This window comes from Nothobranchius furzeri, chromosome 14, assembly GCF_043380555.1.
Source record: "Nothobranchius furzeri strain GRZ-AD chromosome 14, NfurGRZ-RIMD1, whole genome shotgun sequence".
NCBI lineage: Eukaryota > Metazoa > Chordata > Actinopteri > Cyprinodontiformes > Nothobranchiidae > Nothobranchius > Nothobranchius furzeri.
Genome location: NC_091754.1, coordinates 57,217,414 through 57,238,262, shown reverse-complemented (window position 1 = coordinate 57,238,262; position 20,849 = coordinate 57,217,414). Strand labels below are relative to the sequence as shown.

Here is a 20,849-nt window from a genome sequence, read left to right as displayed (position 1 = left end):
AGGGCTTATAGTTTTCTTGGAATGATTCTTCTGAGAAGGTTGTTCCCATTTCATGACCCCAGACTCCGTTAGACAGTAAGGTCTAGAGAGGGTCAGCTATAGTACAACCACTAGAAACAATCCAGTTTTTCTTCTGCAGACAACGATTAGGCCTAATCTGTGCTTCAAACATTCCTGCATTAAAACAGGTCAAAAACCGTAACCTGTTTGTCAAGACAGGATTACCAGGGGCTGCCCCATAGGCACAGAAAATCTGATGAGTCACGTAGGAGTGTTTGGACACCTGCCAACGTGCAGCTCAGACTCATAAAATTGCCCCTGCCTTTTACCGTTTAATCCGTCTTCACATTTAGTTTTGCCTTGAAACCCCTCCTCTCTTCACCCAATAACTGATCAAAGTTCAAAGCTGGTGTTAAAATTAAGCTGCTCAACATGACATTGCCAGCACATGCAAAAGACGGCTACATGGATAAACATCGATGGGATGGCATGCAAAGGTTCAGGCACATTCATGACCCCATTGCTATCCAAAGATCTGATCAAAGGAAAGATTAAAGTTTTGAGGGGGAGGTTCGATCTCTTACTAGCAGCCAAGAGTCTTTCATGAATTTGGTCAGATCAGGGTAGTTCAAGAGCTGTGTTTAGGGTCAATCAGGGGTGTGTCTAGGGAGTGGTCAGAGTAGCACATGATGCCACCCTTGGAATCTGATTGGCCACCACAGGAGCCAACCCCACTGAGTTTCATTTAAATTGACTTTACATTGTCCAGAAAAGGTTTTGGGGTTATAACAGTAGAGGGGAGCAGTCACCTAGCCCTGCCCACCAAAATGCTTTTGAATGATTACTTTTTCATATTGACATAAAAAGTGCCAGTTGGTGGCGGTAATGCACATTAAGTGGCTTGCTAACCACCATGCCACCCATGCATAAACGAGTGCCCCACCCGCGGCACCCCAATTTAATAGGCCTGGACACGCCACTGGGATTAGTTGAAACTTAAAGAGCAAGTCACCCCCAAATCACATTTTTTTTGCTGATAAACTATATAAACAAGTGTCTAATCGTGCTACAGACACGTGTAGTCAATAATTTGGCAGTTCAGTGCATCTTGGTTAAAATTCAAATATTCTACCTAAAACTGACAGTGTTGCGCCGTCGTCAGGGAAAAATTCTGCACTGTATTTGAATTTAAATCTGCCACTGCTATTGGCTAAGAGGTATGCTATGATGTCATCTAGTACATTATGATGTCACAATGCCATTGTGAGCCTGTGTGTGTGTATTTGTTAGCGGCTCCGCCCTCTCGGTCTGCCAAGCAACAGCATTTGTTGCAGTTTTCAAACATGAAGTGGGAGTGAAGTAAGTTTCTTGTAGGGGGTGACTTGCTATTTAAGTATCCATTTCCTGCTGCTTGAAGTCCTGAAGGGAAACCCAGACGTCACTTTCTCCAGGGTCTCATATGGGACAACATTTCCAGACTAGAAATACATTAAACTCCTGCCAGTGAGCTCTTGTCATGACTTTTGGACTCCTCCAATTGAGAAAACTCTGGAAAGCCTCCAAAGAGGGATTGCCAGCAGCCATCCTAATTAGAACCATATTGCCTGAGCTCTTCAGGGAAAAGCTCATTTTAGCTGCTTGTATTCTGGATTGTGCTCTATCAGTCACAGTTCGGATCTCATGAACATAGATAAGGGTTAGATGTAAAGGACGCAGATTCTAGAGTCTAGACAGACCAGTAAGTAGAGAGTATTGCGTTTTTGCTCAACTCCCACTTAATCGCAGCACACAAATCATGCAGCTTCCTCCTTCCTGCTGAGAAAGCGACTCCATTTCTAGCCCCACCGTACCATCACCTCAGAACAGTGCATCAAGATGCTTTTCACTCTTGGGAATTTTTGTATGTGCTGTGTTGGCAGGCCATTACTGTTGAATTGTTCTTTGTGCTTGTAGGTTCAAACTGTCTCTAAAACAAAAATACTTCCACCTCTGTGCAAAATAAATGAAATCTAACAAATTAGATTCTAGAGGATGATGGTGATGGTGGCAGAGGAGTTAAGCGCCCACCCTAACCAGAAGATTGCAGTATTTGTCCCACTCAGTATCTTGGATAAGCCACTTCACCCACATGTCCTGCTGGTGGTGGTGGGATTGAATCATGGTGGGACCCACCTTTGCTAGGTAGTCACAGGCCTGGGTGGGGGTGGAAAGGTCCTAGAACTCTAAAAGATGCTATATAAATACAGCCATATACCATTTTTACCTTTCCTGAAAAAAAAAATATCCACACGATTCTGTTCCTGACCAAAAGAACAAGATCTTAGCTAGACCACTCGAAAGAAGCTTCCACTGTGGCGTGGCTGGGCTCAGCCTTAGCGATCCAGTGATTTCAATACATTTTCCTTCAGTGCTTCTTTAATTTCACATCTATTTGGGTATTGCAGATGCTTCATTGAGTGAAGCAAGTGAATGAGAACACAAGTAAGTCTTTCTGCCACTTGATGGAGCTCTAGAGCTGAGTTAATGGAGCAAACACAACTACGACATGTTGATTCACCCTGTTCGTCATTAAAGCTGTCCAACACCCGACGTCTTCCATGTCTACACATTACCTAACATAGTCCTAATTCTTTCACTACAAGACCTATACCTCTAGCATACCTCCTTGCAGACCCTCCTCGTGACGTCTGGTGGTTGTATAAACTTTGACCTCGCTCACAAAGACCATTTTAAAACACAACAAATGACATTAAAACTGATAAATAATACACATCCATTCTTTCTGTTTAGGCTGCTCAGATAGGCTAAATGAAGCCAAAGCTAAATTCTTCAGAACTGTGACCAGACCAACCCTCCCACCACCCTTTCTCACTCCCAAGAGAAATATCTCGTCTCTAGTCCAGTCAGAGTAAAAATAAAATGGCCAATGTGGCAACTGAGATTGTAGCCTTTCTTCTGACCATCTCTGGTTGGATCTTGGTGTCGTCCACGCTGCCGACAGACTATTGGAAGGTGTCATCTGTGGATGGGACGGTTATTACAACAGCGACCTTCTGGTCCAATCTATGGAAGACCTGTGTGACCGATTCCACCGGTGTGTCTAACTGCAAGGACTTTCCATCCAAGTTGGCTTTGGATGGTGAGTTAATGGCTTGCTATAGCAACTTGTGATGTTCTTCTACTTGAATCTGAACGATTAATTTATATTGAAGTGACTGAGAGAAAGCATCTACCTGATTTACTAGAAATTATTTGGGAACTTTTCTGTTTGGAGTGAAATATTGAAAGAATATCAGAGACATTTTATTGAATAAACCGAGCTAGACATATAAAATCTTTTATTGTGCTTTGAAGATGCTTTCCTTAAGTCACTGTTACGACAGCATCATCTTCCATTTGTTGTCAGATGGCTGTTTTTGAGTCTTTGATGCTTGATGAGTTCTCTAAACACATCATCTTTGGTGAAGTGGTTTCTATTGAGCGAAGATCATTTTTAACTCATTAGTGGTTGTGGATGGACAAGTTTAATGGTAGATAAGAAACACCTGCAAAGGCCACTAATATTACTCTAAATGATTAAAATCAACAATCACATTTAATTCATGAATCCACTTCAGATAGATTTCTTCTTTGTGAGCCAGTTTGGTCACAGAATATAACACCTGGTTGTCTCCTTTTGTGGATTTTCAAATTTTGGAGTTACTTTGGTTTGTCATGGTACAGAATAGGCCTGATATAGAAATGATATTTTCTTCTTCTTATTCTGTTATGAACAAATTATTGATGATAAACAATATTATTGTCTGATGTTTGAGACCAAAATGGTCTGTATTTGATATAGCACCTTCTAGAGTCATGGAACCCCCCAAGGCGCTTTACAACACAATCAGTCATTCACCCATTCACACACACATTCACACACTGGTGGGGATGAGCTACGATTTAGCCACAGCTGCCCTGGGGCGCACTGACAGAGGCGAGGCTGCTGAGCGCTGGCGCCACCAGTCCCTCCGACCACCACCAGCAGGCAACGTGGGTTAAGTGTCTTGCCCAAGGACACGACGACAGCGACTGACTGAGTGGGGCTCGAACATGCAACCTTCCGATTACGGGGCGAGCTCTTAACTCCTGTGCCACCGTCGCCCCACTTATAACCACTTATGTAATGTTAATATACCATATGGGGCAAGTACACCCATTACAATACAATAATTAAACCTTTATTTGGTGTCCAGAACCAGAACTTCTAATCTAAATAAATAAATTAAACAAACAAATTTTTTTTTAATAAAATAAAAAAGACTCTCTCTCTCTCTCTCTCTGTTAGAAATCTTTAACCAATATAGCCTTCACACAGATGTGTTCATCCTTTGTTCTGTTTATCCATCCTTTTGACTCTTATTGTGCTTCAACTTCAGCTGCTGCTTCCCCTAGCAACGCGAGTCATACAGCTAAAATGGCGCTAAGGGGGTGTGGTTGACATGTAGGTCACACGTCTGACAAAGATCGATATATCAAGGCTGGAAAAATTATTGAGTTCATTTTCATCTATCGTACAATTAACTGATTTATTGATTATCGTCCCAGCCCTAGTACAGAAGGAGTTGAAGTTCCTGACTGGTTTGTCTATGAGGGATGGATGGAGAGGGTGGATGAGAAGTCCTCAAAATTCTAAACTTTTTAAGTAATTTTTGTGTATTTCTGGTCAATTTAGTTATTTCCAGAGTTTTGGTTTTCATTGTTTCACTAAATTTTTTTTATTCAAATTCCAGAGAAGAGAACACACAAGTTTTATTTCCACACAAATACACTAATTTCTTCTTAGAATTTTCTAGATTTTTCTCAGAATTGTACTGACTTTGTTTACTTTTCATCTAAATTGGCCCTAATAGGGTGTTGCTCTGACACGTTCAGCACTTTTTTAATTGAAAACTGTAAAAAAAATAAATAAAAAGTCATAACTCCCATATCTGTATGCTAAAGTCTGCGTAACTTATGTTAAACTTTTGATTATTTTTCTTTACTTTTTTTGGGGGGGGGGGGGGGGGGATTTGCATTTGTATGTTTTGCTTTTATTTTACTTATTAATTATTTTAAACTTTGTGCAGCACTTTGGTCAATGTATGCTGTTTGAAAAGTGCTGACTCATTCAAGCACATGCTAATTTTTAGCTAGCTCCGGATTTCTCCAACCCTTCTAAACACCCTTTAGCATCAAATTTACATGGAACCAATCCTTTAGAGAAGTAAAACCTTTAAAGACACATCTGGCCCTAAATGCTGTGAACTAGTTTAAACCTTCTCTGTTTCTATCTTGCAGCTTACATTCAGGTCTGCAGAGATGATTTCTTCTGTATGTTTGGGATTCTTTGGTGCAATTCTGGCCTTGTTGGGAATGAAGTGCACGACATTCGGGGGCTCTGAAACCACCAAGGCTCGTCTGACTGTCCTTTCAGGCTTCACCTTCGTCCTCAGTGGTACATTTTGACACGTGAATCACTACTTTATCTTTGACCTGGATGTAAGTTTGTTTTTTCTACAGGGGTCTGCTGCATGACTGCGTGTTCGATTTATGCACGCAGGATCACAACAGAATTCTTCGATCCTCTTTTTGTTGCACAGAAGTATGCATGCAGGACTCAGAGAAGAATTTTGTCAGCTTTGCTGGTCGTGAATGTCATTTTATTATTTATTTTATTTCTGAAGGTTTGAGCTCGGAGCGGCTCTCTTCATCGGCTGGTCTGGGTCTGTGCTGTGCATCTTAGGAGGACTTCTTTTCTGCCTTCCTCTTTCTGGAGGCTTCAGTATAAAGTAAGATTCAAACTATAATATTTTGCAATTTGAAATTATTTCAATTATTATGAGAACAAAGATATCCAACCCAACCTGTGAAAATACAGTTTACCCCTTAGCCTGAAAGGCCTGATTAAGGTCAAAGGTCAGACATCCTCCTTCAGGATATTCTGCGAGATTTCCTGCAAGTATTATTATTTTTTACACAAGATCAGGCTGATTAGACACTTTAATTGGCTTATTCGGTTTCTTACAGAGGAGAGACCTCTCACCGTCGAGTGGCATCATTTGCAACAACACACAACCAGCGCCAGACAGCCAACAGTCTACACAAGGAACCACAGGGGGAGTCAGGGAAGTTTGGAAGAAATGCCTACGTGTAAATCTGAAATCGTTTTGTGACTTATTGTAGAAATGCTCATAATTTTTAACCATAATCTGATTCAGCTAGAAGCTGGACTGGGACACCAGATTCCTGCACAAGTACACCAACTCTTTGGGTCATTTCTGTCAATAACTCATAAAAGATAAGCTCTTTTTTTAATTTAATTTTATTTTTTGCAAGGCAGAAAATTTCATTTGGCACAAAACAGCACCAGAGCTCTCCGGTCACCTTCAGCATGCTGCTCTTTCTTGACTGTTGCAAATGAACACACACTTTCCTTTTAACATCCAAACGCTCTTTTTTGTCTTCTTAAAGAAAATTTCTGATTAAAAGCTGCTGTTATGAACTGACAAAAAAGATCAAAGCTGAATAATTATGTCTTATTATTATTATTATTATTTGAATCTAATACTATTTAACTGTGAACACTGAAGTTTAAAGCTGCATTAGATCAAATGTCTCAAAAAAAGTTCAACCACGTCATGTAAAAAGTTCCTGGAAAAGATTTGTCCGGGCATGTTTCTAGAAGGCTCTGAAGGAGGTCTTCCTTCCTGTCAGACCTCCATGCCACCAAGAAGTTATTTATGTTATGTAAAACTTCTTGGCTTAGATCTGTTTTCCACTTCCTCATAGCCAAAAACAATGGAACAGCGCCACTGAGTGGTCTGTCAGCGTAACTCTGCCACATAATCAAAGGTGCCAAAATAAAACAGCTGATCTGAGAAAAGAGGCATCATATTTATATTGTGCAAAATATAATTAGATTCATCTGCTTAATAGACCTAAACTGAACAATAGTAACATTTAGTTATGGGATTGTTGTTTCTAAATGTCATCAATTTGTCTGGATTTTTAAATTATCTCTAAATTTTTTAACTTCCACATTCTGACTAGTGTCTACTAAACGGGGTGTGTTTAGACCAGACATTTGATAACTGAAAACAAGTTTCACTGATAAAGTGAATAAAAATGACCATAAATGTTGTTTTACTGAGAAGGGCCTTGAATCATTAAGGCCAAAAAGGGTAACATTTTTTATGTTCCCAAGCAATAGTTTGACTAACTAGTGACTTTGCTCTAACAACAACAATGGGTTGCTATGGTTACAGAACCATCACCACAAAAATGACCTGGATGAGTATCTGGATCACTTCTGGATAGAATTTCTTAATGTTTCTTCCAGAAAAGCCTGAGAATAAACTGAATATGTAGAACTATACTGTTTAAAATGTTAAGTAGAATTATTGAAGAAATGATCTGATTTTCTAGACTAATACACACTTAGCTACGCTTTAAAAGAATTAAAGGAGTAGTTTACTCATTTATTCAGTACATTTGCAGTGTTCTCTAGTGTAAAGCCATGCTTTATGAGTCTTTTTTTAAAGCTCCTGTTCTGAGATGCAGAAATTTTCTGGTGCAGAGGTGGGATAAAAACAACAGGATTGCTCATTATTATTAATGATATGCACACACCTCGCTTCTGATTGGCTAACAGAACGTGTTCAACCATGTTGCAAAGTTACTTTCACCAACACACTCTCCGCTCTCTCTCCCCGCTGCAAAAATGTTTTTTTAAAAGCCTTCCTGTGGGTGGATGTGATGCAAGATGGGCAAGGCCAAGAATGCAAATTCACAGTGTGACATCACAGCGTGAGGATTTTCAAACTCTAGCATTTCACCATCTATTTTCTATGACAAGCTAACGCAGGAGATGGGTGTAGAAGAATCATTTAAAAAAATTTCAGTCAACCACAGCTTTAAAGAAAAGAACAAATGCAATTATTTCAAGTGACGCTTCACTCATTTGCCTTTTGGTGGAGCTTTATCACTGCAAGGTTTTTTTTATCACAAGCAATTTTTATCACAATGTTTTTTCTAATTTTAAACACATTTTTTTTAAATCTTTTATACTTTAATTTTTTTGTTTGCTTTTGTGAAACACCTTGTGATTTTTCAGAAATATGAGATGCTTGCTTGGCGAAGCAGTCTCTGTCTAGATCCAAATCTGATGACACATGGGAACCATAGTCGCCATTGTCTCTCACCCACATGCATTACCGGTAAACAGAACTGCATCTCTCTTTGGGCTCAGTCCATTTAGTTGCTCCACTGCCTTCGACTACTTGGACATCCCTTTGCCTTCGAATGGGAGCCAATGTTGGATCCAAATTCATTATGATTCATGCTTGAAGTGAAGAGGATAATCAGCAAAACCGAACTGAGCTAAAAAAAATCTTAAGAGTTTGGAAATTTTAAAGCTTGTCTAGACAGAAATCCACACACAGAGACCTTAAGATGAAGATCCGAGTAGTGCAAATCTGGGGTTTCTTGATGACCGTGTTGGGCTGGATCTTTGTAGCTTGCACTTTGGCCATGGAGGGCTGGAAGATCTCAGCCATCGGTGGTATGGGGGGCTCAGCCGTTATGAAAGTGGCCTGGTATTGGTCCAGCCTGTGGAGATCCTGCTATACAGACTCAACTGCCGTAACTAACTGTCGTGACTTCCCTGTGCTCTGGTCTGTGAATGGTATGTAAACACATATTGGCGTTTTTCAAGCTACTTGGTTTTGGAAGTCTGCTTTTAGAAATGTCTCCCTGTCATTGTGTGTTATTCTAGGCTATGTCCAAATAGTGCGAGGCCTGCTAATGGGAGCTCTTTCTGTGGGCATGCTGGGGTTTGTACTCAGTCTTTTGGGCATGGAATGCACCTACATTGGAGGAAAAGAAAAGTCCAAGTACAGGAAGATCTGTACGGGTGGATGTTGCCACATCCTCAGTGGTAAATGTCTAGTTGTCATAAAAAAGATAGCAGTTAGATTTCAGCATTGTAGACCGTACAAGAATGTGCTTTCAAAAAATGTGTGAATTCCTTTTGTTTTGGGATCCTAATGAGTCTAATCAAAACCAAGTAGAATAAAAAGAGGAGATAATTCACCTTGATTCAGTAGGTTGGAATAATCATTTCATCAGAAGATAAAAAACTTTATGGCAGCTTATTTATGTTGTGTTTCCAAAGTAATTTCTTTAAAATTGTGATTGTTGTTGAAATTTTTGGGACTTTTATCCCTCTCGAGTAATTTGTTAATTTTAGACTGCCACTACCATTTACCCGCTCGCACCAAATTTCCCCTTTGAGAACAAACCTTAAACATGATTTGGCTTACCACATCACAACAAATACTTCTCAGATGCTCTCATTTCTGTGACTGCTGCAAACCTAATGACATCACTAAATTAGTAAAGAAGTTCAATATGAAGTGGAAAACATGCTTGGCGTGCTAGCATGCTGACATTAGCATTCTAAAAGAATACTACAGTAGTAAGAACTGGTCATCTTTTTTGTTTTGGGAGGTTTTCAGCTTTCTCAATTCAAACTGAAAACCATGCTCTGGATGTCTGAAGTTTGAGACGACACTAGCTAGGCTAGTGCTAACATGCACTCACCAAGGAAGTATGACTCAGTCAGTCACAAATTAATCATGTCACAAATTAAGCATGATCCTGTCAGCTTTGCTAATTGTTGTACTCAGTGACCAGGTCAATAAGAACACTAAACAACATTGTTTCTAATGAATCTGTTAATTATTATATTTTGTCTTTGAACATGATTTTCCCTGCAGGTGTGCTGTCCATATCTGCGTATGCTGTTTATGCAACATATGTGTCAATGGAAAACCTCGACGCTGACATTACTAACCTCAGGTAAGACTGAGTCCACAGTCAGGTTATTGTAAATGGTTACTTTTAATAAATTGTCATTAGAATATAAAGGTATTCAATAAAATGTAATATTCCCTAAAAATACAGATTATCAATCAATGAATCAATCAATACTTTATTAATCCCAGAGGGAAATTAGAGTTTCAGTACACACAATTCAGAGATCAGACATACATGGGCAAGACATATGACAAGAATTGGAGACTGTGGTCATTCGCAACCCTGAGTCGCGCTACCTTAATAGAGATAAGAGGGGTTACATGAGGACTGGTTCAGGTGGAGGGGAAAAAAACGCACTTCACAGTTACCCTCCCACCAGGAGGGTAGCTTTGCTCTGCAAAAAAACCACCTCAACAAATATGCAACAGACTACAGACAACACAACATAACATGAGACTCCAATAGGAGGGGGGGGGGGGGGGGGGGGGGCTGGGATCCTGTTTCCCCCAGCGAGAGCAGCCATCTACGGCGCTCATCTACTGTACAGTCACAGGTGGGAGGGAGATCTTGGGAGAAGCGAAGAGCACATTGACTCCTGCAGATTGATGACCTCGCCAGGCTGAAGTCCACCAGTCCGAAGGCGGGGCGGGTAGGTCGGGTTTTCACAGCACCTGTCTGCATTCCTTCGTGGGGGTTTGTTGCTCGCTCAAGGCTACCAGGGCATCAGATTCAGATAACAAGACTGTTTGGATCAGGCTGAGATCATTTTCCTCTCTGCCTTCAGTCTTTAAACTGATCATTCCAGTCCTTCAGTGAAGCCAATTTTGGGTTTTTAAACCTGTCCATACCGTCCGGTGACTCTCTCCGAGATGACATCCATTTTGCGCACTAAATACCGGTATCGCAGCTAGAACATTATCCAGCTTACGATTCACCTCGAGTAACGTCCCAGTCTGAGAAGTCTCCACACAGACGGTGCTTTCCGTGGGTGCGGGTCGCCCTCCAATCACTCCCGTCTTCCCAAATTTCCAGAAAACCAGATATCCTCCCACTCCAATCAGGAGAAATCCAGTGATCATCAGACCAAATATCCACACGTCTTCGACATCCTCAATGGACAGCTGGCTGAGGCATATGATCTTCCACTCCTTCCAGGAATCCAGCATATATCCCACCGGGTGCGTCCCCTGTGGACATGTGGGAGCCCCCTGCTCCGTTCTCATTGTTGAAAAAGTCTTATCAATCGCATTGAATGACCAATTTATCAAATCCATGGTTAGTAAAAATAGGGTTTTTCAGAAGCAATGCAGAGAAGCGCTCTGTGGGCAGACAGGACAAAGAGCCTTGGGAAAAAAAGATAAGGGAGCGAAAGAAAGAAGCGTATGTACTCCGCGAGTGTGACATTTGACGTCTATACTATTGAGCCTTTAAAATTTGGTTGATGGTGAAACTAGGTAACTTGGATTTGTAATTGGGTAAATAATCAATGTATTACTATATTTCTACTGATAATGATGCAGAACAAATGATTATAAATGGTGATTGAAAGTGATATCAACTGAGACAATGAATGAACTCTGATGAAACATGACCTTATATATTTTAAGAGCTCAGTTAAGTGACTCAGAAAGGTGTGATGTGTGGGTTTATTAAATAAATCTGGTTGAATTTAATTTAGCTTTAATTGGTTATCAAATTAATCTTAACCCATCCAACGCCCTTGTGAAAAGCCTATGCACCAGTGTAGCGGAAGTCCTCGGGGTTCTCGGCAAAGCGAGTTAGTAGACTTCTGATGTATCTGAGAGTTGTAGAATATGCACGACTGGTCGAAAAGATATTTCCTAGGTGACTTCTGGTGGATTGCTTCATGTCTGATGAGTTGTCTTCCAGATTAAACAAATAATTGATTGATTCTGAAAAAGGATGGTTTATATCAGTAGTCACATATTAACATCAGTATATTAACAAATGACCGTTTAACTATTTACTTCATATATTAAATGAAGTAAGCTTCTCTAAGTGTGTGAGAAAGGGAAGGTTTGAGGATTCGTTAACATCTAGTACACTTTCTGGCTTCTGATTTGTCCGAAACTTTTAAACAACCAGGCAGTGCTTAAAAGAGTGAACACTTCCTATATTCAACAGTTCCTGCAAAAGCTTTCAGCCTACGCTAAATTACCATCGTATGAGAAATCAAGCCAGATTTTTCACTGGAATTATTTTGGCAGCATATAAACTAGTCATAATAAATTCCTCTCTCCTACGTCAGTGTCCTAAGACATCTCTTCAGAAGATGAGAACTCTTTTCTTTTCTTTTTTTACAGGTTGATTACAATCTTTTTTTAAATTCATTTATTTCATTCAAAATAAAAACAAATAAAACACATAAACAATAAGATATACATAACAACAAAAAATCTAATTTGTTTTATCTAAAATGAATGCTTTATCTAAAGTGATTTAACAATGTCTTGACTGCTTTACAGTAAAGAATAAATCTACATAAATGTTTATTATTTCATTACCTATTTCAGACCTTAAATGTACCAAATGAGTCTACTGAGAGCAAGGTCATACACAGGATTTATTTTGGGGTGGAAAGCATAATATTCCAGACAGATGAAATTGGCTGGACACTTAATGTGTGATGACCTCTGCCCACTGGTAGATCAGGTTGTTGACAAATGTCATGGCCTTCTCCTATGTTAGTCTTATTTCCAGACAGGCTTACACAGTTGTACAGTTGCTCAAAGACTGTGCTGACCAGCTTTGTGAAGCGTCAACCTCAGCCTTTGTTTGGAGCAGGTCTCCATCCTGTGTGGTTCCAGTTCCCAAAACTTTACATCCCCGACAACCAGACCACTACAGACCAGTCGCCTTGACCTCCCAATCTTCGTTTTATTAATTTTTTAATTGCTGATGGTTACAATAACAGTCTACTCCCTTTGTGTACCTGTAATGTACTTTTCCTATTCTCTAACTGTATATGCTGCCTTAATGAGTGAATTTCCCCACTGTGGGATCAATAAAGTCTATTCTATTCTATTGTGGCAAGGTCGTTTATTATTCTTTAAAAGAAATATCAGTGAACTTATGATGAAACCTAATAGAATAGACTTTATTGATTCCAACGTGGAGAAATTCACTTGTTACAGCAGCACCAACACAGCTAAGGGCTTTTTAGAGGACATTATTTCAGGAAAGCCTAACCCTGGAACGCAATATTAGCTCGGGGGAACGCAGTTATCTCGGGGGAACGCAATTTTATCTAGAGGAAACGCAATTTTATCTCGGAAACGCAATATTAGCTCGGGGGGAACACAGTTATCTTGAAGGAATGCAATATTAACTCGGAGGAATGCAATATTAACTCAGAGAAATGCAATATTATTATCGACATAAATATAATTTTACTTAGCGAACAAAATGAAGTGGAGACTTCTTGGACGCTCTTTTAGTGCAATTAATACCACAGCAAGTCATTTTGTCCAACAATTGCACCAATAGTATCCAAAAAAGAATACACAAACGGCGCAACTAATGGTGTAAGTTGAGAGACTGAAAATGGCGGAACAGTTTTCAGGCGACAAAAAAATGTACCCCCCCTCAGAGTTGTCATGGGTGTAAACTGGATCTATTCAACCTAAAACATGTTTTGGAACCAGGCTGTAAACATGTTTGTTTCTGCTGTGGAACTGGTATTTTTAACATGGGAGTCAATGAGGATTTGTTTGCTTCTGACACCAGCCTCTAGCGGATTAGGGTGGAACTGCAATTTTTGTAACTTCCTGTTTTGTTTCATTTCCAGACCCAAATTATGGGGGCTTGGGCAAGGTAGAGAAATGAGGTCCCGGGCGGGATATGATCCCCAGATTCTGGGGTGAAAGTCATGCATGCTAACCAGTCAGCCAAAGGGATATTTTTGTGGCCAAGCAGCCAGGACGCATGATCAATTGAGATACAGTGATGCTCACCGTGTCACACTATTCTAGACCGACCTTTACTATTGGTACGGTCTGTCTAGATTTCTAGGTTACCATATAGCAGCTTCCCATTCAGACACTCAGTGGATGCTGACTTCAGCATCATTGGTACTGTGGAAGCATCAATGATCAACTTACTTTTTAACTTGCTGCTTCTGTATTTATTTACAGTTATGATCTTGGCACACCTCTGTTCCTCGGATGGGTTGGCTCAGTCATCCAACTGGCTGGAGGATTTTTTTATCTGTGGTCAGTGTGCAAATCACTGTGTGTAAATGAGGAAAGGTGAGTGCAAGTCAAGTAAAAATGATCAAAAGACTCATTCCTCTGTGTTACTCATGATCTACAAGGCTCTGTCAATAATTAGGCAGGAGCGTGAAGATAGTGAGCTGGATAATAAAACCAAAGGCAGGAGTCCTCAATAGGTAAATCACTGCCAATAATAATATTTGCTGTAGTCGGGCCATCAACAGAAATTTATTTTAGGAAAAAATGACATTTTGCGTGGCTTTGTGGCCTACTGCATTAAAAATCCGACTTGCGCACACTATTTTATTATTGGGCAAACACTTCCCCCACCCCCAGGCTTTTCCAGCATGCGAAATTGGAGGTGTAGCATGAAAGAGCGTGAAGGGGGTCAGCTGCGTGTGTCTCACGCTCAATGAGTGACAGTTGGCAGCCCTGAATCGGTGAAGAAAAATATGTTGGCTGCCACCACTTCAAATTTAGGACAAACTACCAGAGTACCTTTTTTTACACAGTTCAGTAAAAAAATGTTTTCTTACCTGACATGTTTCAGCTAGTATCTCTAGCCATCATCAGAAATCGCCGCAGCAGAAGACGGTGTCGCCCTCTACTGCCTGTGTCCTCCTTGCTGATGACACTGTCCCATGTGTGTTCTAATGTGAATACTCCATCGTCTCTTCATGGTTTTGTGTTCACGTCTCCCTATTTCTATTGCTTCTTTGATCCATCTTTGTATTTTTGTTGCTCTGTGTTTATGATCTTGGCTCTCTTGCTCGTGTGTGGAGTTGGCGTCCGGTTTCTCCTATGTGTGTTTTATTGCGGAGTTTGCATGGTATTTCTTATATGACTCCACATTTTGCATCTGCTGATATCTTGTCTTTTGAGTGTGCTGATCTTTTTCTGACTTTCATGTATGGTTTTGTTGGTGTGTTGATATTACGTGTTTTCATTGTTGTAATTATTTTTTTACATTATGCCTTTGATATATGGATTGGTTATTACTGGTTTTGGTTCTAGTCTTTGTTTGTTCCTGGTTTGTTTCTGCTTCTTCTGGTTTGTTCATTTTTCTTTTCTATTGTTGTTTGTAGTTTTCCTTTTGTTGGGTATCCACGGGTTTTTAGTGTGCATATGTGTTGGTCCTCTAGTTTGTGGTCTTGTGCTTCTCGTATTATATTTGCTCTGTGGTATAATGTTCTGATCACTGACATTTTATGTATCGTGGGATGTTCCGATGTCCATAATAGATATTGGTGTGTGTTGGTTTCCTGTATGTGTTTATTTTTAGGGTTCCGTCTGTCTGCCTGGTATCTTTACAGTATGTTCTAATGGGAAACGGACTTCAACACAAAAGGTTGTTTTCCACTTGGTCATAGAGCTCAACCAGTGTCCATTTAATGTAGCGTAACATTGTTAAATGTGCAGGGGTCAAAACTTGACTTTAGAAAAAGTGTGTGTGTGTGTGTGTGTGGGGGGGGGGGGGGGGGTATTAGATTGTGGAATAGAGAGGGTACTCCAAGTAATTTGTTTGTCTTTTATTAGAGTATTCGCCATTCAAGACCCAGAACAAAACAAGCCCACCACAGCATCGTCCGACATGTCAGAGAACACATCCAAAAGCAAAATGTCTTCCATCTCAGAGATGTCGTCAAATTCTCAGCACTCAGATGTGTCCTCCATTTCCTCCAGATCAGCACGCGCTTTAAAATCTGGACGTACAGCTAGGTCAGGACGGTCATCTAGGTTAGAGCAGATTGACTTATCGGCTGGGTCTTCAGCATCGAGTTATGAGTCTTCTTCAAGGTCCAGCCTCTTCTCTTCACCAGAATCACACAGCAGCCGTTTAGCCTCATCGCTTTCAGGCAACATGAAGAGTGAAGCTTTACCGTTTGTCAAAAACACCTACATCTGAACTGGGGCAAAGTATAGATATTACAGAGATAGTTGAATTTTTAATAGAATGGACAAGAGGTGGAGCAATGCCAAAGAATCAGGGAGAAGTTCTCATGGAGGAGCAAAAGCAACAGCTAACGCCCATTTTGTGCCGTGAAGAGAAAACATGGACTCAAAACAATTTTAGAAAATGTCAATTTTGGTATTTTTAAACATTTTTACATTTGTGTGAAATGTCTGTAATTTTGTCTGTGAAAAAACATTGTGTCATTGTGTACCCAAGCTGCAAAAAAAGGTGCTCCACTTGTTTGACATTTGATTATCTGTTAAAAACAACCACTGTAGGATTTGTTGGGATGAGTAAATATTAGTGTACAGTGATCCCTCGTTTATCGCGGTAGATGCGTTCCAGACCTGGCCACGATAGGTGAAAATCCGCGAAGTAGGGACACCATATTTACAGTATTTATTTAACAGGTACGTATTCAGTATTCAGACTTTTAAAACCCTCCCTTTACATAGAAAAATATTTTTACTTGGTTTTTTTATAGTTTTATTACAAAAAATGCATTTTATGATGAAATGGATAAAAAAAACAGGAATTTCTTGATATTTCGCATAGAAAAATACCGCAAATCGGTGAAAAATTCCGCGAATCAGCGAATTTCCCTTGAATAAAGCTACAAAGAAAAAAAACGCGAAGTAGCGAGGGATCACTGTATGTGTTACTGATGAAGTGTAAATAGACACGTTGTAAATTCTGTGTACTGCACTGAACACTACATGGCAACAGAGCACTGCTAATAGGGAGCTTACGTAACTCCCTTCTACTTCCGGACCACGGGTCCCCGGAAGAACGAAAAAATGAATGCAAGTCAATGTGGCTATGGATTTCACATATGATGTCTGTGAATTTTAAAGACACATTTCGATACCAAGAAAGCTTTTGTTAGGTTTAGGTTTTGTGTGAAAATAAGTCCAGGCTACAAATGCGCTTCACGAAAATGACGTCATCGAACCAGACATGGAGAAAAACAGAGGGAAAAAATGACTAGTTCAGCGAACTTCAAATCCTTCCTTCAGGAAGAAAGAACTACCGTAAATATGGCCATGTGGTAAGTAGCAGCTATGCTAGGGGAGAAGAGATTCTGTTGTGACATGCGACGTGCCAAAGTCTGATTTATGGTCATGCTAACTTTTACAAGCAGATAAATCTCAAAGTATGTAAAATACCCATCATTAATTTTCATTTAAATTGAAGTACAACATATGTGTGATGCAGGAGGTAAGGCAAAGCAGATTAGAAAATAGCTCTAATGACTTGCATACATTTTTTCATTATTCCCAGGATCCATGGGCCAAACGAAAGAGGAGAAACTTAAGCTTTCTATGTAAATAGAGGTGTAGTGTAGAGTTTCGGAAAATTTCTGCTGAGAATTAAATGCTACGTAAAGATAAATGATACATGTATGCTTGTCTCTGCTGCTGTTTTAAAGTTTATATGGATACCGTAAATCCTCTAATACAGGCCTGTATTCAATTAACGGCCGGGTCTCATATTTTGGTCGGAGTCGGCGGAGGTGAATAATGGCCGGTATTTTATTGTGGCCGGGTGGAATGTGGTAAGAAGCAAGTACGGGGGGCAGTTGTGTCATCGTCTCACTTTTGATTTGCCAGTGATAGACCGCGAGGGTAACTTTAACCGTGCGGAGACGAAGAGGAGGCGAAAATTTAACATCAAGTTCAAAGAGAACGTGCTGATTATGCTGCAGAACACTCTGGGGAGCAGTAGCAGGGTTGTATGAACTAGTCGACTTCACTATAGTGACTTTTTATGCCTGTCATCGACTAGTCGCTGTCACGTGATAATGACCGGCAAGATGCAGCCCTTGGAAAAGACAGCAGCCTGCTATCAGCAGGTGACAAGCTCCTGCGCTCGGTGGGGCAACGCGCTGTGCCAGAGCGTCGGTACTGACATGCGACCGTTCATGTCGGTTCATTTCCTTTAATGTTTTCTGTCTTTTATTTGCGCCTGATGCGTTTCGCTGCTGTGGAGCGGGGCACATCACCTGGTCCTCCGGTGACGCACCGATCACTGATGCGGCCGCCAAGCAGAGCACTCCGCTTTTTTTGCGGTCGGTAGATCTGCGTCCTGAGCACGGCCACAGTAACATTATCAAATCAGGTGTCGCCACCTCAAAAACTAATTTAACACGCGATCGTTCATGTCGGTTCATTTCCTTTAATGTTTTCTGTCTTTTATTCTTTTATTTGCGCCTGATGCTTTTCGCTGCTGTGGAGCGGGGCGCATCACCTTGTCATCCGGTGACGCACCCATCACTGATGCGGCCACCAAGCAGCGAGCACTCCGCTGTTTTTGCGGTCGGTAGATCTTTTAGAACTGCAGTTCATAAGGTGAATATATATGAACCCAGGTAGCAGTTTCTCTTTAGGATTGAGAGGAGATGCAGGAAGATAATAAACAGACAGGACAGAAAAATAGTCAAATAAAAACAAGATAGTTTTTGTACCTGCTGGTTGCAACAAACAGACACCATTGAAGGTAATCAGAAGTGAGGAACAGAAAATGAAATAATTATTTTAATGTTTAGAGCAGCAGGAACTCCGAGAGGCTGCAGGCGCATCAGTGAGTTAGCAGCCACTGCGCAGGGGGAGGGGGGAGAGGGCTGAAGCAGAAACTACCGTTGTTAAAAGAAATGTGTTAAACTTTGAAAATGTGGGTGCAATTTTAATTGTCAAAAACTCCAGCGAACCATTAGTTCATTTTGCTCAAATAGAAATAGAGGCCTGCCTCTAATTCTGGCCCTCCTTCCAATAAAGGCCTGGAGCTTGATGAGCTTGAGTCAAATACAGGCCCGGGCCTGTATTAGAGGATTTACGGTAAATACAAAAACATAATGTTAAAAAAGTTGATTTTTCTTTCTTTTCTTCCTGAGCAATTTGTCATGATTAATTTAATTGTAGTTTAAGTTGTATTTGAAGCATGTTAAAAAGGTTTGCACAGTTTTTTTAGCCCAGGCTCTGAGGGTTTTTTAGAGGTGCATCTTGTTATTTATTGATATTGGGGGGCGCTCGGGCTCAAGTGGTAATTTATTTAAACCCGTTATTTTTGTTTAGTTAATTAATCATGATTAATGAGTTAAGTTCCCACCCCTTGTATGTATATGGGAGTTACTGCCCTACGTGTCCAGATGGTCACGGGCACAACTGATGTCTTCACTCTCACCTCTTTCCTATTCATTTTCTCTCCCCCTTTTCTTACATGTTTTAATCCAGTTTTTTTTGTCATTTTAAAATTGTTTTTAATCATTTTTTAATATATTTTTCATGTTTAAATTTCTTTGTTTTTGTGAAGCTCCTTGTGAATTTTATCTTGAGAGGCGCTGTTATAGAAATTTAATGTTTTATTATTTCTTGATCATCCTAAATGTGTTACTCTATGCCTGAAAGCATTCTTATTCATTCAGACACCCACACATTCCTGTAACCACACACACACACACACACACACACACACACACACACACACACACACACACACACACACACACACACACACACACACACACACCTTCTGTTCCTTTCTTATCTCATGTTATAAATAAACTTGAAGGGCTGATGTTCTTTGCAGTGTAAGCCTCAACCCTTTGCTTGAGCACCTGCCCTGATTTGCAAACAGTAACTTGTGTGGTTATTTGTCTCTCTTTTCTCTTTGCTGCAGGTGTTAGGTGATTAGGAAAATCCCTAATGTGCGCTAGAGAAAAGATAGTTTTCTTTTTTTTTTCTTTTTAGTGTCTCATGTTTGTTTTTACTGATGTTGACACGTCAACAACAACGGCTGTCCTCTATTGTTTATCCACCACCGCAATGTCCGATTTGTTCGCCAACACCATTTTATCATTCTGGCCTGCAGGCGCTTGGCTCTCTTGTTCTCAACCTCTTTAAGGGGTGTTACCCACTTTGATCTTGGGGCTCCATATATATATATTCATACTCATATATATTATTGCTCACTTTTGGAACCTCATTGGTGGAGATGAACATGATGTTACTGTCTGCTTTCCACATGCTGGGTTGTGATTTAAATACATTTGCGTCAAGAACGTTTCGGACAGCTGCTACGAAAGCAGGTACTCAGCAGTTTCTCTAGTTGCTTTCCCTGCATATGTCATCAACGTGTTCTCAGGCCTTTTGGATGTAGCTGGTTACTGTTTATACATAAACAAAGTGACTTCAGCCTTTTACACAGTAAAGCAGATCCAACAAACTCATAGTAATGAGGTGTTTGGTAGTTCTGTCACTCTCAGCAAGGAGATCAGCTCACTTCGTGATTTTGGCTCGGTGGGGAGTTTTCCACTTCATGGTGCATTTGCATGCAGAAAAAAACAAAGATGAAGGGTCAGAGGGTATGTATGTTCATTAGCCTCACCTTTGATGCCGGTGCCCACTTCTACGTGCATTTAAACACTGAGGGGTGGGGTGGGGGGATGGAGATGGTGTGTTGCATTAAATTCACCATGAATTGTTATAACCATGTGCTTTTCTGTAAACACCATAACTAGTCAGTGGTCACCTTTAATAAGACCTCCAGTTGATCCACCTCTTGCTCTTCAGCTTATTCCCTTGCTTGTATCGTTTCTGTATATTCAAGCCCCTTTGTTTGCCCTCATGGGCAGCAGTAGCTCAGGAGGTAGAGCGGGTTTACCAGTAATCGAAAGGTTGTAAGCTTGAAATTGGTTCCTGCCAGAGAATGCTCATTGTGTCCTTGAGCAAGACACTAAACCAGCCTTGCCAGCTGGTTGTGGTCAGAGGGACCAGTGGCGCCAGTGCTAGGTAGTCTTGCTTCCGTCAGTGCACCCCAGGACAGCTGTG

The 20,849-nt window shown here is 40.6% G+C and overlaps 2 protein-coding genes across 2 annotated transcripts; both read left to right on the top strand.

Annotated features, from left to right (window-relative positions):
- Positions 1–2,111: 2,111 nt before the first annotated feature.
- cldn10a (claudin 10a) lies at positions 2,112–6,536 on the top strand. Its single transcript, XM_054743200.2, is given in 6 exon segments — positions 2,112–3,139; positions 5,320–5,338; positions 5,340–5,476; positions 5,542–5,623; positions 5,706–5,810; positions 6,049–6,536. Coding segments are annotated over 6 exon segments (690 nt in total). The 5' UTR covers positions 2,112–2,919; the 3' UTR covers positions 6,176–6,536.
- Positions 6,537–7,489: 953 nt separating this feature from the next.
- cldn10e (claudin 10e) lies at positions 7,490–19,638 on the top strand. Its single transcript, XM_054743199.2, has 5 exons — positions 7,490–8,704; positions 8,795–8,956; positions 9,798–9,879; positions 13,992–14,105; positions 15,606–19,638. Exons 1-5 carry the CDS (start codon positions 8,473–8,475, stop codon positions 15,973–15,975), a joined length of 960 nt encoding a protein of 319 aa, XP_054599174.1. The 5' UTR covers positions 7,490–8,472; the 3' UTR covers positions 15,976–19,638.
- Positions 19,639–20,849: the final 1,211 nt, after the last annotated feature.

Bases quoted from the DNA above. Each gene is read 5' to 3' on its own strand.
- cldn10e (XM_054743199.2), top strand. From the start codon at position 8,473: ATGAAGATCCGAGTAGTGCAAATCTGGGGTTTCTTGATGACCGTGTTG. The intron at 8,705-8,794 runs GTATGTAAACAC...GTGTTATTCTAG, and splicing joins TGTGCTCTGGTCTGTGAATG to GCTATGTCCAAATAGTGCGA. The intron at 14,106-15,605 runs GTGAGTGCAAGT...GTCTTTTATTAG, and splicing joins CTGTGTGTAAATGAGGAAAG to AGTATTCGCCATTCAAGACC.